Source organism: Siphateles boraxobius, unplaced genomic scaffold, assembly GCF_051911475.1.
Source record: "Siphateles boraxobius isolate OS27281-9 unplaced genomic scaffold, OSU_SipBor_1 77, whole genome shotgun sequence".
Taxonomy (NCBI): Eukaryota; Metazoa; Chordata; class Actinopteri; order Cypriniformes; family Leuciscidae; genus Siphateles; species Siphateles boraxobius.
The window spans coordinates 13,815,625-13,837,983 of NW_027509205.1; the positions used below are offsets into that span (position 1 = coordinate 13,815,625).

The 22,359-nt window shown below is 36.5% G+C and overlaps 2 protein-coding genes across 3 annotated transcripts; one reads left to right on the forward strand and one right to left on the reverse strand.

The window, feature by feature from the left end:
- The first annotated feature begins 378 nt into the window (after positions 1 to 378).
- Positions 379 to 9,705, forward strand: nemp1 (nuclear envelope integral membrane protein 1). 2 transcript variants are annotated; one of them, XM_077218509.1, is made up of 12 exons: positions 379 to 657; positions 3,192 to 4,047; positions 4,226 to 4,478; positions 4,874 to 4,995; positions 5,082 to 5,301; positions 5,475 to 5,547; positions 5,689 to 5,782; positions 6,187 to 6,301; positions 6,616 to 6,841; positions 6,927 to 7,094; positions 8,988 to 9,189; positions 9,283 to 9,705. In XM_077218509.1, the coding sequence occupies exons 3-12, from the start codon at positions 4,256 to 4,258 to the stop codon at positions 9,307 to 9,309; spliced, it is 1,470 nt and encodes a 489-aa protein (XP_077074624.1). In that variant the 5' UTR covers positions 379 to 657; positions 3,192 to 4,047; positions 4,226 to 4,255; the 3' UTR covers positions 9,310 to 9,705. The 2 variants fall into 2 exon arrangements, with proteins under 2 accessions (XP_077074624.1, XP_077074625.1); XM_077218510.1 differs by having other exon boundaries at positions 8,988 to 9,705.
- Positions 9,706 to 14,554: 4,849 nt separating this feature from the next.
- ormdl2 (ORMDL sphingolipid biosynthesis regulator 2) lies at positions 14,555 to 21,693 on the reverse strand. The gene is made up of 4 exons (XM_077218536.1): positions 21,589 to 21,693; positions 20,955 to 21,129; positions 20,410 to 20,561; positions 14,555 to 15,577 (listed from the first exon to the last, which is right to left on the reverse strand). The coding sequence occupies exons 2-4, from the start codon at positions 21,126 to 21,128 to the stop codon at positions 15,442 to 15,444; spliced, it is 462 nt and encodes a 153-aa protein (XP_077074651.1). The 5' UTR covers position 21,129; positions 21,589 to 21,693; the 3' UTR covers positions 14,555 to 15,441.
- Positions 21,694 to 22,359: the final 666 nt, after the last annotated feature.

Below are 22,359 nucleotides of genomic sequence, written 5' to 3' on the forward strand. Positions count from 1 at the left end.
AGTTTATCATTAGCGTTTATCTTTTTGATAACTTTTTGAAAAAGTTTCAGGCCTATTTTGTACCTGTGGAAAGTGTCAGCATTGTCAAAAATCAATCAATCACATAATAAAGTGATTTTCATTCCACAACCAATTATTTATGTTGTGTAGGCAAGTGAATTAGTGAATTCAGTAAAATGGAAATTAAATTTGATTTGAATATACTTCATTGACCCCAGAGTGGGACAATCAACAAGAGTTTGTACTCCAGTCTGTCAGACTTTCCCCCCTGATGTGATGTTGGACTCAATCAAAGTCCAGCCAAACACACACAAACACTGGAGAGCTGCTCCAAGAGGATGTGCGTAGCCTATGTAGTCCTGAGAGCTTTATACAACACGCTCCTGTGAATAGCCTACCATGAAGCCAAAGCCTCTCAGTGTGCCTCGGCTTGGCCTCTTTATTGAGGACACTGGTGGCAGATACAGGCGGCAGGTCGACAGCGGCTCACCGGAGCAGAGCCTCGATCAGCCGGCGGAGAAGAGGCCCAGAGATCCGCGCTTCACTTTACTGCCGGAGAGATCTCCATATCAGCCCTTACTGGAAGATGACAGCCAACACAAACTAAAGGAGGAAAAGAAAACGAAAAAGAAAGAAAAGTATAAAAAATACAAAAAGGTAGGATGAATATTTCACTTGGTAGCATATAAAAGGGCGTTTTTATTGCACACTACTGTGCAAAAGTTTAAGGCCGTTACTTTTTTCTTTGTTTTTGAAAAGATACGCTTTTCACCAAGGTTGTGGTGCTGAATATTTTTCTGGCAACTGATGCATTTTGTTTCAGGGATCTTTGATGATTAGCAGTTTTAAAAATAACAGCATTTATTTGAATTCCAAATACAATTTAATGAGTGCTTGCTTGATAAACGTAGTCTAATATATAATTTTTTTTAAACACATTTGTTACCAGATTACCAGCCTGTGCCTCTCCCTAAATATAAAAATCATACACATTTATTCCTCAGACTGACTAGGATGCAACTATGCATTTTATAATACTGCTACTATAAAAAAAAGTAGTATCAATGAATAGTCTTTATTTTCACTACTAACTACTACTACTATACTACTACTAACTTTTCATTGGTATTTATTCATTATTGTTACTATTGAGATACATACAGACAATCCCACGTATTAGGCCTACTTGTTAGTTATACAAGTATTCCAATAGTACTCGTAAATTAGAAAATGTTACCATTGTATTCTTGTGGTTCAAATAACTATGCGATTCTGATTCTGAATTTCATTTGCAGTTGTTGATGTTAATTTTCTTATCATTCATGTATTATGTATATTTATTTATTTACTTTTTATCTTGAAAAAACTTAAGGGAACTTGAAATTGATGAAATTGTAAACAATTTTTTTTTTGTCCCTGTGTTATCCTGATTTAAAATCTCACAAAATCTACCATTGAGTTTCCAAATGACCAATACCTTGGTCATGAGTGAGAGAAGTGACATTATTCAACAGAAAAGTTGTCATGTGTTATTCAGTAATGGTAAAAAAAGTAATATTCTTTTCCATATAGGAAATTTTGAGTATGAAATCCTGCACAGATAAAATTCTCACTTCAGTTAATGCTTTGAATATTATAACCACAAAAATTATTATATTTTTTAGACAAGCACATGACTTTTCTAGTGAATTTGCTGACCCTGTGTTAGACTAGGTCAAAGATCAACGGGTGACCTGTCTGGCATCTTAGACTTATCAGACTTAGCCAATTTAAACTGCTGTGACTTGAGTAAATGGAGTATCTTTAGTAAACACGGCATCTCACTGTAATCCACTTAAAATATACTTTCTTCAAGGGACCTTCACCAAAGTAGCTTGTAGTAGTTTGGTGCTAATGGACAACTTTCTCAACAACATGAGGCTCAAAAATAAGTATTTTCTGTTGCTGGTCCAGTTGGGCCAGTATTTCAGGTTCATACGTGCCCTGACATTTTCACTGGGCGCAACCACAAATAGGATAGATTTTACTTTTTTATTGCAACATTATGGACAACTCTTACACGAGACTCAAAACATTAACCAAATGTTTAAATTTGCACAAATTTAAATGAATCTAAAATGTAAGGATGAGAGATAATTTACTTGGATTACTGTATGTTTTTTACATTAGCCTACATTGCATTCACTCAGTATACAGCGTTTGTTTTTTCCCATATGGATGATTTGAAAAACAACTAGGGCTAGTACATAGTCAGTCATTTGTTATTTTGGGAGGAAGGGGTCATTCAGATCACATGCAGTGATCCATTGTCATGCAGCAAATGTTTCCTCCCACAGGATAAAGCAGTGCATCCTGTTTCTGGCCTGTTGTCACACAGAGAGACAGTCACTAATGTAAAGACACTAAGCTACATGCTGTTTAAAATGATAAAGCCTAGTGTTTAATCCAGCTAAAATTGTCTACTTGGAATTCCGGTCTTTAAACCACTCAAAGTCTTAATTCTATAATATTGCCGCTGGCCCAGGCTAAATCTCCTGGAACTGTGAATGAAAATAGTTATTTTCAAGGGAATTGGATTGCGTTATAATCCAATTGTTAAAACGATTTTGATTTGTTGCTTAGATTTACAAAAAGACCAAAGCATTGTGAGTACTGTTGTTTTCCTAGCAGTCAAATTATTTTTGAGTTTAAATATTTTTATTTGGAATTTTACAAAATCAAATATTGTATCATTTTTGACATTTAAAATAGTTTTTATTCATTTTAATTTGAGTAAATTATTTATCCAAAAACTAAACTTACAATTACATACAATAAAGAAAAAAAGTACACAAATTAAAATTGGAAAATAAAAAATTAATCATCACAGTTAAAAAAAAAAAAAGAAAGAATAAAAGGGAACCAGATATTTTTATATAGATTTAGGGTATTTTCTCCTTTGGTATTGCTTTTTGTCATGCAATAGTTTAAGTATTATTTCCCTTGATTATGTAATTTATGATTCATACAATAAACACACACACACACATTTATAATGTTATTATTATAAAATTTTATATAACTATATAAACTAAATTATATAACATATAATATGAATATATTACATATCATTATAACGAAGACAATATTTCGATTGACTAAGTTACAAATTCACAATGAGTGTTCTTTTCAACATTGTGTTTGTCTTACAGAACGTGGGGAAAGCTCTTCGCTACAGTTGGAAATGTCTGATGTTGGGTCTGCAGAACTTCACTGTGGGATACTCCACGCCTCTTTCTGCTGCTGCCACAATTGTTCCAGATTTCCACCCGTGAGGAACCTGGGGTTGAGAGAATCCGTGACCAGGATTTGTACTTTACTGTCAGGACCCAAAACCTTCTCATATGGAGCAGTTAATGCTGCACATCCAGATGCTGATTCGATTTTTTTACCCTTCATCTGTCCTGGACATGCAGCTCAACCTCTAATGCTGTTAAACTGATATCTTCTCTTTGGATTTGTGATAAAGTGATTTTCACATTGCAATTGGGATCTACATCTGTAAGGAAGACATATATCTTTGTATACTCAGTTTTATTTGTGTATATTTTGCTACAATTTAAATAATTTATTCAATAATTTCTGTATCAAAATGATTCTTGTTTATATAACAAGCAGGCAACTAACATTTTGTCTGAATCTGTAATTATTTTATGCATGCTTGGATCACCTGATTATTTTATTTGCAACTCACTGTATAGATTTCAAATTAACAGGTGAAAGTGATTTAGACTATTTAAAGGAACAGATGGGCATGGTCTCTGTAAAGGGAGTTTAATGAGCTCTGCAATTAAATGTTTTGTTTGTTTTTGTCCATTTCATGGATTTGCTTGATAATAGAAAGGAAATTGAATGCTTAGAGAGGGAAGTATGATGAGTAAGTGTTTTAAAAATGTAATTAGGGCAAGAGCTTTAAAGACAAAGGATGGGATTATGAGGAATAGACAACAGGAAAAGACAATCTGCCACCGGACAGAGAAACGGCTGTGCCATCATATGTTTAATAGGGTTAGTGAGGCTGAGTGTCTTTAATGTTTGTAACACCTGCTTAAAATGAATAGCAAGAACTGGATTATAAAAAGTAAACAAATAAAAATTCAGTGGCACAGTTTTGTCGATTTATTTCACATCACTGCAATAACAGTGTAAAAAAACTATTTTAAAAAAACTATTTTGAATTTTACAGTTGATAGAAATAATTGAGTAACTTGCACTCATGTGTAATGGTGCGCCGGAAGCGCGTGGTCACTCCAGTGCAGCAGGTGACGCTGTTCAGCACTCAAGTCTCGTTGGTAACGTCACTCCAACCATCGAAGAAACGCGAGAAGACATCATGGCGGGATTAATGAAATCCAAAAGTGGCTTTAGAATCAAAACAGTGAGATTGAAAGTTATCTTGACTACTGTGCTATTTTCATTTCATTTTTCTCAAACCTCAGGTAAGCAATAGTTAGACAAGCTTTGATATGCTATATCTTGATACATATTGTTTGTAAATTATTTAGGACAATTAAGAAAGCTATACGTGTTAGCGTACTAGGTATCGTTTTATATTTGTTGATGTAATTAGTTACAGCTGTGGAAACAGATGTTTCAAAAGATAAAAGTAACGTTATGTGATAATGTAGTTTGTTGTCTTTTTTTATCATTTTTGTCGCAACCAGATATTTAAGTTAAATCCTCACTTCACGGTAGATTTGACGAATTTTTTTTATTCTTTATAAATAAAATATTCTTATTTCATAATTTCGTTTTTTTAATACGTGTATATAAAATATGATTTAAACGCACACTTATGATTCACAAAAGTTATTACTCTGTCATTTTTAAACAGGTGCCACCCGTCCCATCATAGAAATTAAAGATGGACCAGAAGTCAAAGCACATGCTGCACAACATTTTTGCTACTATAACTCCATCATACCTGGATGGAGGGAAACATGGACTAGAATACAGGTAAAAGACTTTTAACTATGACTTGTCAATGTGATCAGTAATGTTTGCATCAAAGTTGAGAGCCCCTGCCTGTTATTGATTGACAGGTGAGAGTGTGGAGCACTACAAAGCTGAAAGTGACGGTGGTTAATGATGAGCAGGATCTGCAGGAGCTTGAGCATTTCAGCATCTGGAAACTTGTGCAGTATTTTGTTCACGAACAGACCAATGAGACCACCGTGAGCATCAGTCTCTTCAGCAACAAGACCTGTTTCAGAGTGGACCCTTCAGACTCCATTAAATTGTATACAGTACAACCTAGCCGACGTGAGTTGAAAAGGACTTGCATTAATATATTAGAAAGGCAAAAGACCACATGGATGGGGAAACTTATTCCTGTTGGTCCTGCAGATTATATTGCTTGGATGAAATCTTCATGCTCTCATATAATCGGGGTTGTGTTATTGATTTGGAGATTGATATTGTTTTTCCTCCTGTAGATTTTGACATCTACCTTTTTTTGGTTTTTCTGGCTGGAGTGTTGCTGTTCTTTTTTGCAGACATTCTAAGCAGGTAACTGACATTAATATAATTCAAAATTAAAATATTCTCTTTAGCCAGTTCTCCTTTTCCTGGACGGAGGCACAATTTAGGTTGGTACTTAGACATATTTTGTTTAAGTCTCAGCTCACTCCCGTTTCATCCGTCTTATAGGAGTCAAGTGTTCTACTACTCTGCTGGCATGAGCACCGGCATGATCGCGTCCCTCATCATCGTCATCTTCATTATCAGCCGTTTTTTACCCAAGGTAGGATTCCTCACATTCTCTAAGCATCAGTACTAAACAACCTTGTCTCTACCGTCGAACACCTTGGTTGGCTTTGTGTGTAATCTTATTAAAGTGAAAGGGAAAAATTAAAATCCCGTTATTTACTCACCCTCAAGTTATTCCTAAATTAATTTATTTCTTCTGCTGGAGAGTATGGGTAACCAAGCAGTTGAAGGGTCCCATATTATGGAAAAAAGTACTATGGAAGTCAATGGGATCCATCAACTGTTTGGTTACTGGCATTCTTTGAAATATATTCTTTTGTGTTTAGCAAGAAAGAAATTCACACTGGTTTGGAACAACTTGAGGTTGAGTGAATGAGGATAGAACTATCCCTTTATGGTCTTATTACCTTTCACCTTGTTTGTTTCCTTGGCCTGTAGAAAAGCCCATTCTATGTGCTGGTGATGGGTGGCTGGTCCTTTTCTCTCTACATCATCCAGCTTGTGTTTAGAAATCTCCAAATAATTCTTAAAGATCACTGGCATCTGGCTATCGGTAAGAGAGCCCTATGAAAACTTGTTAATGTGCATAAAGTCCATCATAGAACACATTTAATTTTTGTAATATGATATATTCATTGAGAAATAATGGCTGTAGATAAGACTTCTATACACCGGATTTGACTGGATTGTGAAAAGTGAGTTAGTTTATTTTTTATTTAATAAATAATCATTATTTTTATTTATTATTTGATTTGATTGAAATATTATGAAAGAAACTTTATTTTGCAAATACTTGATTTATATATTTTTATACTAGTCTTTAAAGTATATGGAGTGCTGACTGTTGTTTGTTTAATATATATTTAGGTTATGTCATTGTCGTCGGGTTCATCAGTTTTGCAGTCTGTTACCGCTATGGGCCTCTGGTGGAGGAGCGAAGTATCAACATCCTGTCCTGGACGCTGCAGATATTCGGCCTTCTGCTGGTGTACGCTGGGATTCAGGTCCAGCAAGTGGCTCTGGCCATCATGATAGCTGCGTTCTGCTCAAAGAACTTGGAGTACCCTTTTACCAAGGCCTTCATGCTTTATCAGTGAGCATATAACTTTAATAAAAGTTGTTCAAATACATTTTGAGCAATGTAGTTATTGTCTTCTTGCTGAATGAATGCTCTGAAGGAAGCTGAAGCCTAAGAAACTCGAGCCACGGCGTCTGCTGACAGAAGAGGAGTATCAGAGACAGTCGGAGGTGGAGACTCAGAAAGCTCTGGAGGAACTTAGGAAATACTGCGGCAGTCCTGAGTTCAACACTTGGAAGACGGTCTCTAGGATCCAGTCTCCTAAGAGGTATGAGAAAATATTTTAGAAACAGTGTTAAAGGGATAGTTCACCCAAAAATGAGTCAGTATTTACTCACCCTCATGTTGTTCCAACCCCGTAAGACCTTCGTTCATCTTCGGAACACGAATTAAGATATTTTTGATGAAATCTGAGAGCTGGATCACTCCTCCATAGGCTTCTTCAGGGATTGAAACTTCCTGGCCCCGAAAAGTTATTAAAGACATCGTTAAAATAGTCCAAGTGACTTCATTGGCTCAATCTTAAGTTTATCAAGCGACGAGAATACTTTTTGTGCGCAAAAACAAACAATAACGACTTTATTTCAACTATTCATTTCCTGGGCCTCTAGTCAGTTAGCGTAGTGTGATTGCGTAGAGCTACGTCACATGTAGGCTCACTATTGGCCGACGCTGGTCATGTGTGTGATGCAGCAGAAGCTACGCTATTACACTAGTGAACTGACTCGAGGCCCACAGAGAAGGAAATGAATAGTTGAAATAAAGTCGTTATTTTAGTTTTTTTTGCACACAAAAAGTATTCTCGTCGTTTGATAAACTTAAGATTGAGCCACTGTAGTCACTTGGACTATTTTAACGATGTCCTAAATAACTTTTCGGGGCCAGCAAGTTCAATCCCTGAAGAAGCCTATGGAGGAGTGATCCAGCTCTCAGATTTCGTCAAAAATATCTTAATTCGTGTTCCGAAGATGAACGAAGGTCTTACAGGGTTGGAACAACATGAGGGTGAGTAAATACTGACAGAATTTTCATTATTGGGTGAACTACCCCATTAAAGCTACACTATGTAACTTTTTGGCCCTTTAGTGGGTAAAAAGATGCACGCATCTTGTGAAAGAACATTGGATAGGTTGTGCTTCGGCTTTGCTCTTTTGCACGGATGGATGTATTTGTATTGAGGACATCGTATCAGAGTGGAAGAGCAGTTAAAAAAAAATATGTTTTAACAGCCAGTGATTCTCCTGAGGTTTGTTGTGACGACAAACTTCACCCTTCAGCCGAAGCTACTTTTCTCAATGTACGGATATTATGTGATGCTTATAGGCAATTTCCTGCAAAATCTGTCCCAATAACTCTATAAAATATAAATCATTATTATAGCAACTGTATTTGGGTGAAGTGGTTTGAAAGATGGATTTTTTTTGCACTCACTCAATAATAGCAAGTTACATGTATGTTATATAGTAAGATTGGAGGAAAAATTATAATTCAATGTTTGCGTTTTCACACAAATGTTTGCATTCACTCAGGGAACTTTGTGTTCGATCATAAAAACACTGAAATATAGTTCATCCTCTCACTTAATATTATTTCCATCTTAAAGTTTTGTGATGGAATGCAAAGTTACTAGGGAGAACACAAAAGTTTTCTAGCAAATGTGAATTTTTATTCCCATCTTAATTTTTTTCCTCATCGCTTTCAGGGCTCCAAAATCCTATTATACACATACATAGTTCAGGCATGAAACTGTGCTGATTGGTTCTTGCAACGCTGTTGCATCAGCCAGTCAGAAGTACTTCCTAATCCACGTAACCATATATATCGTACCCTAGCCTGCGATCGCCCTGCTGCACACTTATGAAACCTCTGTATATCCCTCCTCCTCCCTAGCACCACCTGTAAAAATCTGCTATGGGGTTCTACAATTTTTGTAGCAGATCTCGTACGCCAAAATCAAGCTTATGTATCTTCCAATGACCCATGCCAATAAATGCTGGTTAAAATAATTCACTCCGAGAGTATTTAACACAGGGGATTGAAACGGTAATGATTAATGACTTCAGAATATTGAAGAATCATGCTTAAGACCAAAAATGTTTATATAAAGAAAGAAAAAGGTCCGTTTTAATGTCATGTCTAAAAAAAACACACTTGCACTCAGGTTTGCAGATTTCATCGAAGGCTCTCCACATCTGCTATCCAATGAGGTGTCAGTTCACACACAGGAGTACGGGCTGGGCGGATCCTTCTTCGAAGATGAGCTGTTCTCCACTGATGAGGAAGAACAGGAGGAGGAGGAGGGGTGGGAAACAGACGACGGTGTGAAGCCAGAGGCGGTATCTCCACGACTGAACAACACACGGGTGAAATGACCGATGAACAGTGTTGGAAAGTATTTAAATGTTTTAATCTGATCTGAGATCTGCTAAAGTGTAGCATTTACTGTTCTTCTGTAGGTATCTGTTGGAGGTTTTCACTCGTGACTGCAAACACATGACTTCAGTGTCTGATGCATTCGTTACGGATGATTAATGGTGAAAATGCCCTGGTTGTTGTGGCTCGTAAGAAAGAAAGGCCAAAAAAGATTTTCTTAAAAACTGTTTATTTGTCTTAAATCTTTGTTTAATTTCTGCAGAGATGTCCCGTGTGACGAGGGAACTGTGAACACTGTGTTGTAACATGGACTGTATTTTATGATTTGTTTTAAGTTTATACTAAGGCCCAGGCACATGTGTATATCAATAAAAAAGCAATACTAAAACAGCTGAACAGAAGAGGCACAAATGTTATACAGCTTTTTGTGGACATTAATTGGAGCTGTAAGTTTATTCAAGGTCAAAGGATTATTTTTTTATGAAAAATAAAAACATAATAATACATAGTCTTATTGCTTTACTTTGTAAACTAATAAATATGGTCAAATCTCACCGATATCGGAATTGTTGGTAGCGCTTTATTTTAAGGTGACGTAGTTACTTACTGTAGTAATAACAGTAAATTATGCATTATTACAAGTAACAACCCCTAACCATAACTCTATACTAAGTGCATTTAGGTAATTAATTTTACTCAGTACTTGCTAGAGTTAGTACAATGTAAATACGACACCTTAAAATAAAGTGTAACCGAATTGTTATATGTGTCATTGTTGTGACCACTTGGTGGCAGCATAAAACCAATAGAGCAATGGTTCAAATCCCTGTCACATTTGTATCTGCTCATTTCGTCTCCCTAATCAAACACCCAATTCAACTCTTCAGACTTCAACCGCTGGCTTTACATGGCAACATAGAGCTGTTCATCAGATGTATTGGGCTGCTTGCACAGGTGTTGGTATCTCCATACACCTTTTAGAGCAAGGAAATAGATGTAAAAACAGATTTTATTTGAGCTAATGGATGTCATTGTTGAATGTCCTGTAACAGAGCCCTAACCACTGCTCTACATGTTTCCTTAAATCTCTTAAAGGACAAGAAACCTTTAACATCACTTTTCGATTGCTTATCATCATCTACAAATGTGGGCAAAAAATATTCCCATCTTTGCATTTTTCTCCAATAATTTAACATGGTTAAAATTCAGCACCATGGAATTATTTTGTGCTTTTTAAACCAAAGGACCTAATATATTTTGGAAAATATATCAACTTATGGTCGCAAAAAAAAAGAGAAATCCAAAATGAAATTGATATAATGAATGGAGATTATTACAGAATTCTAGGTTTTTCACGGGATATACTAAACAGAAAGCTTTTTTTTTTTTTTTTTTTTTTTTTTTTTAAATCCAATATGACCGCAGACGACATCCCATTCCAGACTATCAGAAAATTATGTCACTTCTCCATGGCCCCCACCACACCCCCGTAAGCATGTAACAGGAACACATATCTCCATTTCCTAATTTGGACTTGGTGTGCCACTTCTCTCATGCCACCTACAAGACAACAGAACAAAGGCAACCAAGAGAAAAAAACACACCATAACAATCAGCAGCAGGTACTTTTTTATATTCAGTCTCTTGAACATCACTGTACTGTCGAGCCCTTATAGTGATGGGGGGGGTGCTATTGAGTTGGGATTATGATTAAGGTTAGGGACAGGTTTTGTAGTATGGTTAGGTTTAAGAGTGGGTTAAGGCAGGAGTGTTCAAACGGGACCGAGGGCCAGGGTCTGTGGAAAAATCTAGAGAAAAAAAAAGATTAAGAAATAATAATTAAATTAGTAAATGCTAAGAGTTATAAATAATGTATAAATAAGTAAATCAATAAATTAGATTAAAATAAAACATGATTTAAATCTTATATATTATTTTAAAAAATTAAAAAGATATAATAAAATTAAATAACCGAATAAATAATAAATTTAACAGTATAGTGAGTATAAGAAAATATATAATAAAGTAAAATTTTAGATTTTTTTTTTTTTACTTATAACATTAATTTTTGTATCAGTGTATAAATTGGGTGTTTATATATGCCTTTAAATGTTAGGAAGAGAGTCCCTCATTACTCCTGGCATCTAAGATTGAAAACGTAGCCAACAATACGTAATATAAAGTGGGACCAGATGTTTTAATGCTTTTGCAAAAAAGTATAGGGTAGACTGAGTACAGTTGAGACACTTTTAGCATTTTGATTTTTCACACAAAAATAGATACTGAAAAGAAGTGAATTTCTACATGACGTGCATGAAATTTCATTAGCTTGTAGACTAAGATATTATCAATCAATAATACCCATAAGTAGTTTATATTTTCCACAATTAGCTCATAAAAATAAGGTGCTTTTTGTCCCAACTGTACCCATATGTGGTACAGTTGAGACACCCATTTTTAATAATGTAAAGGTAACTAAATGTTCATTGCAAATATAATAAATAAAGACAAATAAAGAAGATAATAACAATTGAGCAACATGTTAATTTATACATCTATTTAAATTCATTCATTGTATTTAGATTAGATTAGCACTGGTTAAAATATATAAAACAGGAACAATATATTTAATATATTTATTGATAATACACAGTTTAAATATCACAAATATCAAATTTTATTTTCATTCGCGTCCTATGCAGGCTAATTACGAGATTTAACCTGTTATCATAACACTGAACAACTAAACAGTGTGTTTCCTAATAGAAATCAATCGGGGGTATACAGTTGATACACTTGTGTCTCAACCATACCACGCTGGTCACCTCGCACATTTCTCTAGATTTTGCAATGACCTTGTATGACACAATACCACGAAATATGCCAGTTTTTAGGGCACAGAATAACGTTTGTGATGATACCAGTTACGTTTAAAAGTCACATAAGGATAATAATCTATTCATTGTGGAGTGTGCATGAAGTGAAAGTCTTATCTTCGGATCGGATATGTTTACGTTGTTAAAATTTCCCATGATCAAAGAGGACACTAATACACATGTGAACAGCAAAAATTACAACTTGTGCATGCTGCGCACGCAAGTTATTTAAGGTGTCTCAATTGTAATCATGTCTCAACTGTAGGCTACACAGTCTACCCTACATAATATAGGCTACAATAATACATTGTGTTTAATTTGTCGGTTAATCTAATATATGTTGTTAGTGGCGAGAATTTTCACGTGAATAAATACATAGATCCGAATGTTGTCCAGTGTCAGAACTTTTGCCAAGCGTGTCAGAGGTTCTAGGTCCTAATCCGCACTAAGTAGTGGCCTATAGTTTTTTTTCCCCTCATCAAAACTTATTGTTCATTAGTGGTGATGTATATCAAGCAGGGACACGTTTTTTGTGCATTATGTTTTGTGATTTCACCGTAAAGAATAGAGAAGTCTCTCCGCAACGGATTGAAGCGCGCGCCCGTGTGAAGACTGTGCGCGAGTCACAACAGAACAAATCCGCGCCACTGATAGCATCGGCAACGAGCACTTTGGTCACTTGATTTAAAAAAACAACACATCTCAGATCACCTCTTATTTAACAAACGCACAAAATGAATGCTCTACTAGAGTTAACTGGAGATGTTTTATTTATTTGTATTGGTAGGCTAAATCCGTGCCGCGAGATGTTTCAAAAGTGGTGGGGACACAATCGACCCTGGCAAAAATTGGTGGGGACATGTCCCACTCGCACTTTAGGGGCTTCATAAACACTCTTGCATGTTTTCAACGTTTTTCTCTACAACAACCAAACCACTTAAAAAAATTGTGTCCAGCAAAATAATTTTCCCTTTTATTTCAGCGAACTCATTTTGACTTTTCTTCTGTCTTGCTTTATTATTGCTGACTCACTTCTACATCCCCTACTCACTCCTCCAGTAAATTAACTGATAAAAAAAACAAAGTCACTCCACAGCACCGCTGTTTTACCACTGTTTTACGGCTGATCTCCTCTGGGTCTTCTTTATACAAATGCTGTGGTTTGGCTGACCTTCATCGATCAGTGCAGACCTTTCTTATAACCGGCTTTAGAACAGGAACACGAAGAAAGCAGAATTGCGGGAAACAGCAGAAGCATTGTCTCCTCTATCACAGGCAGCACCTCACAGGAATCCCGCCTCAGCTTTTGGTTTTGAATCCCACCGATTTAGAAAAGGCAAAAACCAAAACTGAGGGCAAGAGATAATACACCCTTCCTTCCTCTTCCTCTGCAGCTCATGCAAATGTTGTTTGCATTTCAGCGGTGACATCATCAGCGGTGGTCCCCGTGTCGCGTGCTGCGAGCACAGGATTCCTCAGTATTCTAGAACACTGAGCCAGAAGCCGATTTGCATGTTTTTGTGGTACATACGCTAGGCAAATCGGTGGTACAGGTGGGCCGAGGACACTATTCCCCTCCTACGACCTTTTCCCTGAAATGCACTATCTTAGTGTTTGGGAGACACCTGAGCATGTGGGGATTCCCGTATAGCTATCAGCTCATCGCAGTCACTGGGCTTGCCCCGTGCGCGTGTAGGTGTGTGACATGTAAAACTCACGGATTTCCCCCGTACACCTTCACAACTTATCCAAATGCACGTATATATTCCTCTGACCGACTCAGATCCACAATGTTGAGCTTCCTCGTCGCTGATGCACACATTTTTCCCTGTTCACCTGTGTGTGGTTTGTTGTTATCCAACAGGTCAGAAGAGAGGATTCCCACGTTAATCTGCATAAGGCTAGATCCTATAGTATATTATGATTGCTCCAAAAGATTTGCATGCTTCCTCGCAATAATGATGCAACTTCACGCCATTCTTTCTGAGTATCAGACTTAAATGTTGTTCCCATTACATGTTTATCATATGTTGAAAACACAACGGTTGCTAGGCAGTGAGAGCCATACTGCCACCAATGCAACTGTAAATGTTATTTCCTTGAGTAGAGATCGATGTATGTGGCTGGTTGACCTGCAGATCATACTTTCATCAGTCCCCTGAGACTTTGTATATTAGTCCATAAATGACTGATGAGTTATCTTGTGCTCATCATTTCATCAAAAGTCATTTTAATTATACCAGTGCAACAAAATAACAGCAGTAGGCTACTCAAGCTCCATGAACTCCATAAACTTGTGTGAAACCTATTGATCATGTTCTCCAGCATGACTCGCAAATGATCCAAAATGCATATTGCAGCATCTGACCAGCTGTACACATTTTAGAAAATGTAAAAAATGTAATATAATATGTCTTATTAATTTTACATTCTAGTGTTTTTTGCTGTAAATACTAAAACAAATTCTAAACCGTTTAGATTATTTCCAGCTTTAAATTAGAATTTGAGTCCTTTATTTTCAATGTGGTCTCAGACTTTTGTTCCCCAATTTGCATACTCTCACTTTTGTATTGGGAACAGACATGATCCATGCAGACACGTACATGTTAAATATATTAATAATAATAATGTGTGTTTACCTTGGCATTTACTTCCATTTGGAATGTTTCATACTATGATGAAATAAATAAATACAGAAAATCTAATATAACCAGTGCTCAAAAAAAAACAAAAAAAACTAAGCAATGAACTTTAAGTAAAACACTTCAAGAGAAACCAGATTTTGCACAATCACACATTATCACAGATCTTTGTTATGCATTTTTTGAGAAAATGAAATGATAAATGCAGCAACACAGTTCAGATTAAACTCAAAACAGATGTGTTTTCCTATTAATTTTAACATATCTTAATAACTGCAGTTGCCCACGTTATACTAGAACACTGACAAAAAACAATGTGAATATTATAATTCAGCACTATCATGTTTTGACTCCACAGTGGCAGAGCTTGTTGTGGGATTATGCAAAGGGAACCTTAACACAATTAATATCAGCGGATGATAATTGGCACATTGTCTGTTGCAATGTAGTCAAAACGTCCTTAAACTTGATAAATCTGGAAAGTATTATGATGAAAAGAAATTACAGACATAAGATTGGATAAAAATAAAAAAAACACCACAGATTGAGTAAACCTGAGCATGGAAGGCCTTTAAAAAATTTTTTACTTGAGTCCAGTGCAGTTTTGGTTCCTTAAGTCCCTACGGCTTTGGACCAAGGAAGCATCATATGGAGAATAAAGGAACTTCAGTCATCTCATCTCCATGATGCTACGTCCCCTCCATGAGTGGGCTGCAGTGTCCCATCAGTATTTATTTATACCAAATAGACGAACTCCATGAAACTGAGGCAACTTTGGAAGGAGGACGCTTAGTAGCGAGCCTGTGTTGACTAGGAAGTGGGTGGTATCATATTTAGTGTAGAAGCTGGCCAAGATGTACCTATGAAAACATAATAACAATTATTGTAAATATGATAATTAAATGTATTTATTTATTAAATATGATTATACTGTTAAAAATATATATAATTGAGAATGTAATAACATAATAAAAATGAATTTCATAATAATACATATTAAAAATTATGTTTATGTTGTATGTTTAACATTTATGTGTGTGTGTGTGTGTGTATATATCTATGAATTGTCACACCTGTAGTACCGTTTCTGATTGGTCAGCTTGAATGTCTCACATTTGGGTTTTAGTCACATGGTCAGGGAAAGGATTAAAGAAGATTGTAACTGTTGCTCTGGCTCTCTTCTTATTCTCTGGGTCCCTTTCTTGGGGCTCTCTCTCTTTACTTCCTCTTTTCTGTTACTCTCTCTCTAAGGTAACATTTTACATATATGCTGGGTACAATTAATGATATAAGTTATTATCATATTTTAAGTGTAACCATAACCATATTTTGTCATTAAACCTTTTCAATGACAAATAATGTGCTAACTAGTTTTGATTTGGTATTGACTTTGAAGTGCTACCTATTGCAATTCAATATTGTCACTCTATATAGCAACGCTCTCCCACATATTAAGCTATTGTAACTGTGCTTATTTTCGTCATTGGTATAAGTAGTAGTGGGTGGTAATAGACAAGAAATGTACAGTTTTCTACCATCATGCTAATAACGTTTCTTTAGTCATTCGGCAGTCTTGCAGACTGAACCCCTGCAGGAAATCCACCCTTACAAGACCACAATAATTTATTAGGATGGTGTACAGCCTCCATTGGTGGCCAATACAGCATTAATTTTTTCTTGGGAAAGACAGATACAAGTCCTTCACAGTGGAGCCATTCCTCTTCCAGGACAGTGGCCAGGTCAACTATGCGAAGCTGCTGGAGAGAAACGTTTTCTGACTTGCTCCTCCAAAACACCCTGAAGTGGCTCAAAAACATTTAGATCTGGTGACTGTTCACGCCATGGGAGATATTAAACTTTACTTTCATGTTCATCAAACCATTCTGCCACAAGTCTTGCTGTATGTATTGGTGCACTATCATGCTGATACATGGCACCCCCCTTCAGGGTACAATATATGAACCATTAGGTGCACATGAATGGTTCGGTTCGGTAGTCCCTGGCAGTGAAGCACAGTAGGGAATGCCATGATATTGCAGCCCAAACCATCACTGATCCACCCTGTGCTTCACTCTGAGCAGCAACAGTCCAGGGTCCTCATTTATAACCATTGCGTGCACACAAAACAGGCCCTGAAAGAGGCGTACGCCACTTACGACGCACAAGTTGTGATTTATAAAAACAAACTTGACGGGGAAATTTGCGCACCTGCACGCAAACTCTGACCCTTGCGTACGAACATTTTGGAGATGGAGCAGTTTGGCGACACCGATGGTGAGCTGGAGTTAAATGTCTTTTTGTTCTCTTTTAGACAGAAAATCTAAAGAAAATTATACATATACAGAAAGATAAATCAAATATAATTTCACAAACCAAGCCTATCACATGAAGCAAACATCCATCCCTTCTTAAATGTCCGCGCCAGCGAGCGCGTATGGCTGTTTAGTGAAACTGACGCATAGCATAATGCATCTAAAACCGTAAATCTTCCTTTTAAGTCCTAATCATAAATACAGTTCAGGTTCACAATAACAGTTTAAATAAATAAAACAATGATTTAAACTTTGTTTTACTTCTGTTGTAAAGATTTAGATTAAATATGCCATTCTGATTAATGTAGTTAAACACTTAAATTACATGAAATCATTACTGAGAAGTTACAACATTTAAGAAAAATTTGTTGTGGATGCAATGCTTTCGAAAACTTTTCCTCTTGCATGCTGTGTTTTAATGTTTTAACTACAGAGATAATTGCTTATCATGATAATAGCAGATTGTCTGAGAAAATGGTTTTGTGCAAATAATGCACAACAAGGTCTATTTGTTTCCATTAAAAACATAAATCAATTAAAAATACTCTTTGGCCAGTGGAAAAGATTAAGAAAAACTTTCTCCGAAATGTATTCTATACTATTTGATTTATTTATTCAAAAACAAGGCAAGGATAGGCTACTAGTTTTTATTAATGTAACTAATGTGACAGTACAGCCGCATTTCATATTTTCCTAATGTCTTGTACCGTTAAACATGTTATCACGTGGATGAATAATCATATGCAAATGATATGCAGATGAGGATATGCATAGTAAAACTAGGCGTTGTAAGCTCCATATATGGTTGTTTCGGGGAGGAGACACATGTGCGCACAATCTTCCGCTAACTGGGATTTATAAAGTGAATTCTGTGCAGGTTCTGGCGTACGCACGGTTTTATAAGTCTGAATATTTTTTTGCGTAAGCCATTTTTAGCTTTCTGGCGCACGTACACTTTTAGTAAGGATCCTACGCACAGTTTTATAAATGAGGCCCCAGGTGTTAAGGCCGTGTGTCTACCATAGCTTTTTTCACGCGGCTGGTGTATTTTTCCAATTGTTTTCAATGTGAGCGCCACGTTTTTTAAACGCCTTGAGCGTAACAAGGCGCTAAACGTTTTTTTCACGCTGAAGCGCTCAGCGTTTTTTACTGGTCGCCGAGAGTGGAAGAATGTTCAACTTTGGGGTAAAACGCAGCGCTCATGACTGTCACTTTTTACCCAACCGTTCCATCACAGTGGAGGAGGGGCGGGACAAATATCACACTGACCAACAGCCACATTCTGCTTGTTCAACGTCAACAGATGACAACAACAAGCATAATAACGGAACAAAATAATTTAAAACAAGAGCCAGAGAAAATATGTTACAATGTATCGGCATTTTAATATAGAATCAACACAGAAACAAAATATGCGTGAAATGAGATACTAGTAACACTTTCGTGGATATTCCATATCATAACAAGCAAAGTGTCTCAACTGAAAAAAAAATGCTGCGCTGCCAAAACACTCTCAAGCGCCCATAGCTAGGCGTTTTCAGCAGAGTGTCCAGCGTTTTCAGCTGGCTAAAACACGGCCTAAGCCTCTTTTGGTCTGTGGACCCATCAGAGACCAAAACATGATTCACATGGTCCACAGCCCAAGATTTACACTGTTGGTGCCAATGAAACCTAAACGTTTCATGAGTGACCAAAGGTTTGGCTATTGCTGCCCATGAATATTAACTCAGTTTTGGTGGAAACAGGTGTGTCTAGGTGCGCATTTAATTCTGCAGTGAGTTCAGCAGATGGGGTTTTATGTTTTTTGGATACGGGTTAGTAACCGGACATCCCTTTCAGACAGCTTCCTATTGCGTCGACAGTTACTCCTGTTGGATCTGGTTTGTCCTATGTGGCGGTTTCTCAATACACCACAAAGACTTGCTTGTCCTGGTCACTGATATGTCTCCTATTATGTTGTGAGGATTGCAGTGGTTTATGTAAAGCTGTTCTATTGCTCTGCTAATTCAACCTTCACATTCTGCACATATATAGGTGTGAAACCTCCAACACTATATTGGCCAGTGTTTTAGTTTCATTGTCCAAGCCCTGTATATACACTGCCTGGAGTCGCAAAACAGTAGAACTCATGGCTGTGTTTCATAGTGAAACTAAAGCCCTATTCGCACGGGATTAGTACTATCTGGGGACCTCGTGTGATTTAGAAATTAACCCCCCACATCTGAATTTCAAGTGGCGCATTCGCACGGGATAACCGAAGCCTGCGATTTTACTCAAATTGACTGACTTATCTCCCGGATAGGACATCAACAGGCTATTGCTTGGAAATGTCTTTTCGTTATAGCCATAGGTCTAGCTGTATGATATATTATGACATAAACACAATAAAGTTCCTTACCGCATGCTGCTATACATGTCATTCATCTCCATCTAATCATTCTTTTTGTTTTTGCTCTTCTGATGATTTTCAGCTTTCACTTTCTGCAAATTGTGTAGTTGTGTATAGCGATATTACCCAGCACCCAAAATACTATCAAAACACTCCAACACAGCCTCCATTCTTCGCGAAAGATGGATAAAAGGCGCACATGAAACAAAAACCTTGAAAAAATGATATAGGATCCGGCCAAATCACAGAGATGCCGATTCGCACGGGACTAATATTATCACAGGACCTCGGTGTTCGGCGAAATATAGTAGATAATTTGCGTGGGAATTTTTACTTTACAAATTACAGACATGGCCGATTCGCAAGGGATTAAGATCTCAGACAAACTCCGCAATTATTACAAATGACTCATTTGGTCACCAGGTAATACTTATCCAGTGCGAATAGGGCTTAAGAGTATTTCCACATGCACAGAGTGATGGGCGCATCAGGGTAAGAAGTGAGGCGCAGCAATCCAACTCTCCCATCATCAATACAAATCTTGGCGAGAAATCAATGCAACTCTGGACAGAAATAAATCCTGTGATATTGCATAAGCTTATTGAAACGATGCAATGACGAATGCGTCCCGTAATCAAAGCAAAAGGTGGCCTAACGCAATATTAGAGTCTGTGACCTTTTTTTGGCCAGGCAGTGCATGTGTGTGTATACAGTACCGGTCAAAAGTTTGGAAACATTACTATTTTTAATATTTTTAAAAGAAGTCTCTTATGCTCATAAAAGAAAAGTATATTAAAATAGAAAACCATTATTTTCAATCGTAATAATATTTCACAATTGTACATTTTTTTCTGTTTTATTTTATCAAATAAATGCAGGCTTGATGAGCATAAAAGACAAAAAAGTTAAAAATAATATTGTTTCCAAAATTTTGACCAGTGCATGTGGACCCATTTCTGTATGAGTCAGTTTTAAGAGAATTATCACTCACAGTACAATGGGTGAGATGGTAAGGAACTTCCTTGATGCTGTGAACTGGATGCCGTAGTCCATCTGTTCCCAGTGAGTAAGCAAACGTGCTTTGCCTTGGTCTGGCGTCTCAAACGGCGTGCCTTTGACGGTGTGCAAAAACAGATACATCACCTAAATGGGAGAGAATTGCGTTAACAACGGACCACTAAACTTAGGATAAAACTTCTACATAATTCCCTTGACGTGGCTTTATAAACTCTACTAATTAACTGATTTTTGAATGCTCACCAAGGTGGCATTTATTTGATCAAAAATACAGTAAAAACTGTAATATTGTGAAATTCTGAGGGATAATCTGACACTGAAGAAGACCATAGGAATAGATTACATTTCTAAAATATATTAAAATAGAAAACAGCTATTTTTAAATTGTAATATTATTTCGCAATATTAGTTTTTTATTTTAGTTTTTTATCAAGCAAATGCAGCCTTAGTGAGCATAAGAGACTTTATTTTTAAAAAAACACACATTTAAAAATCAAATCTTGATTATTCAAAACAGACCAGGTTGTGTATGACATTGGTGAGCGTCCACACCACAGGCACACTGAGGAATGGGATGCTGAGTAAGACTACATGCAGGGCAGTGGTGAGCAGCAGGTAGGCCAGCCAGATCCCCCGGCTGTTCATCACCCGTGTGTTTGGGTTCACCTCGCTGTGAGCAACGCCCACATTCATCCTGTAGAAAAACAACAGCCGTGATATGCTTCACGCAAAAACCCAAAGCCATTAAAAAAACAAATAAGGATGCCCTTTAACAGGGTACACACTCTTTACAATGAATTACATGCGTTGACACGATTACATTACGATACATGTTACGACGATAACATGTTTGCGGTTTATTTAGGTGTGTATATCACGGACCGAGACTAGTGTGTACTTTGCGGGGTCTTAATGCGTAGTATGTACAACATTCATGATGATTTAACATCTGGACACTGTTAGCTATCCAGCTAATGGATTCAATAGTAGTACAATTGCTGCTGCTGATAAAGGCTGAAGAAAACCCGCCATGAAACATATTAAGGTTTGAAGTAAAAATGAAGCAAGCAATGAACACAGCACAAAATACTAGTTAAAGAACATTAAAGTTTTGTAAATAAAGAGCTAATGTTGTCATATGAGAGCCACCCACCTTGCGAAGTAACCAGGAAATAGAGCGTCTGCGGCTAGGTTTCAAAACCCAGCGAGCTGCCTACGTAGATAGCATCCTACGCGCGAGTGTGCGATGAGGTAAGCAGCGCACTAGGTTTTGAAACACAGCCTCTCTCTGCCCTCTGACCAACTGTCTCATTAACACAATAAGTATTGTATTTTATTTTATTTATTTATTTCTTAAACTTCAGTTACCAATGTTTCTTTTTTGTTTTATTGAGTTTATTGGATTTGTCTTAGCCTGCTTGTTGTAATTGTGTAATTAATTATTGTATTTTCAGTTATTCTAATTTATTATTCTATAAATTAATTGAAATATAATTGTAATAATCTAATTAAAAATCTAAATGGTAGTTTATATTTCTTTATTTGTATATTATATATTTATCTTCAAAATGCATAGCTTGTAGTAAAGATTGTATGTTTTATTAATTAAGTTTCAACAAGTAGTACTGCTATTGTTTTTGTAGGTTTGAGAAATTAAACTTTAAAAAAAAAAAAAAAAAACATAGGCTTCATGAGAAGTTATCAGAGATATACATTTTTAGGTTCTCTGGTATTGGCAATATACTTCCACTTAACATATACTGTACCGTGACCGCAGGAAAATTTCACACGTTTGCCATAATAACAAGAGTAACCATACAGTTAAATACTTTAGAAGTGTAGTGTCAGAATATGTCTGATGATAATGCTTGCACTATTTGTAATTATTATTTTGAAGTAGACTATTTATTTATTGTTCTTGCCT

Coding starts and splice junctions, on each gene's coding strand:
- nemp1 (XM_077218509.1), top strand. CDS start 4,256: ATGTGTAATGGTGCGCCGGAAGCGCGTGGTCACTCCAGTGCAGCAGGT. Junction 5,302..5,474: donor TACAGTACAACCTAGCCGAC/GTGAGTTGAAAA, acceptor TTCCTCCTGTAG/ATTTTGACATCTACCTTTTT. Junction 6,842..6,926: donor AAGGCCTTCATGCTTTATCA/GTGAGCATATAA, acceptor AATGCTCTGAAG/GAAGCTGAAGCCTAAGAAAC.
- ormdl2 (XM_077218536.1), bottom strand. CDS start 21,128: ATGAATGTGGGCGTTGCTCACAGCGAGGTGAACCCAAACACACGGGTG. Junction 20,562..20,954: donor CCAATGTCATACACAACCTG/GTCTGTTTTGAA, acceptor TCTCCCATTTAG/GTGATGTATCTGTTTTTGCA. Junction 15,578..20,409: donor ACCATCTCACCCATTGTACT/GTGAGTGATAAT, acceptor ATGTTTTCATAG/GTACATCTTGGCCAGCTTCT.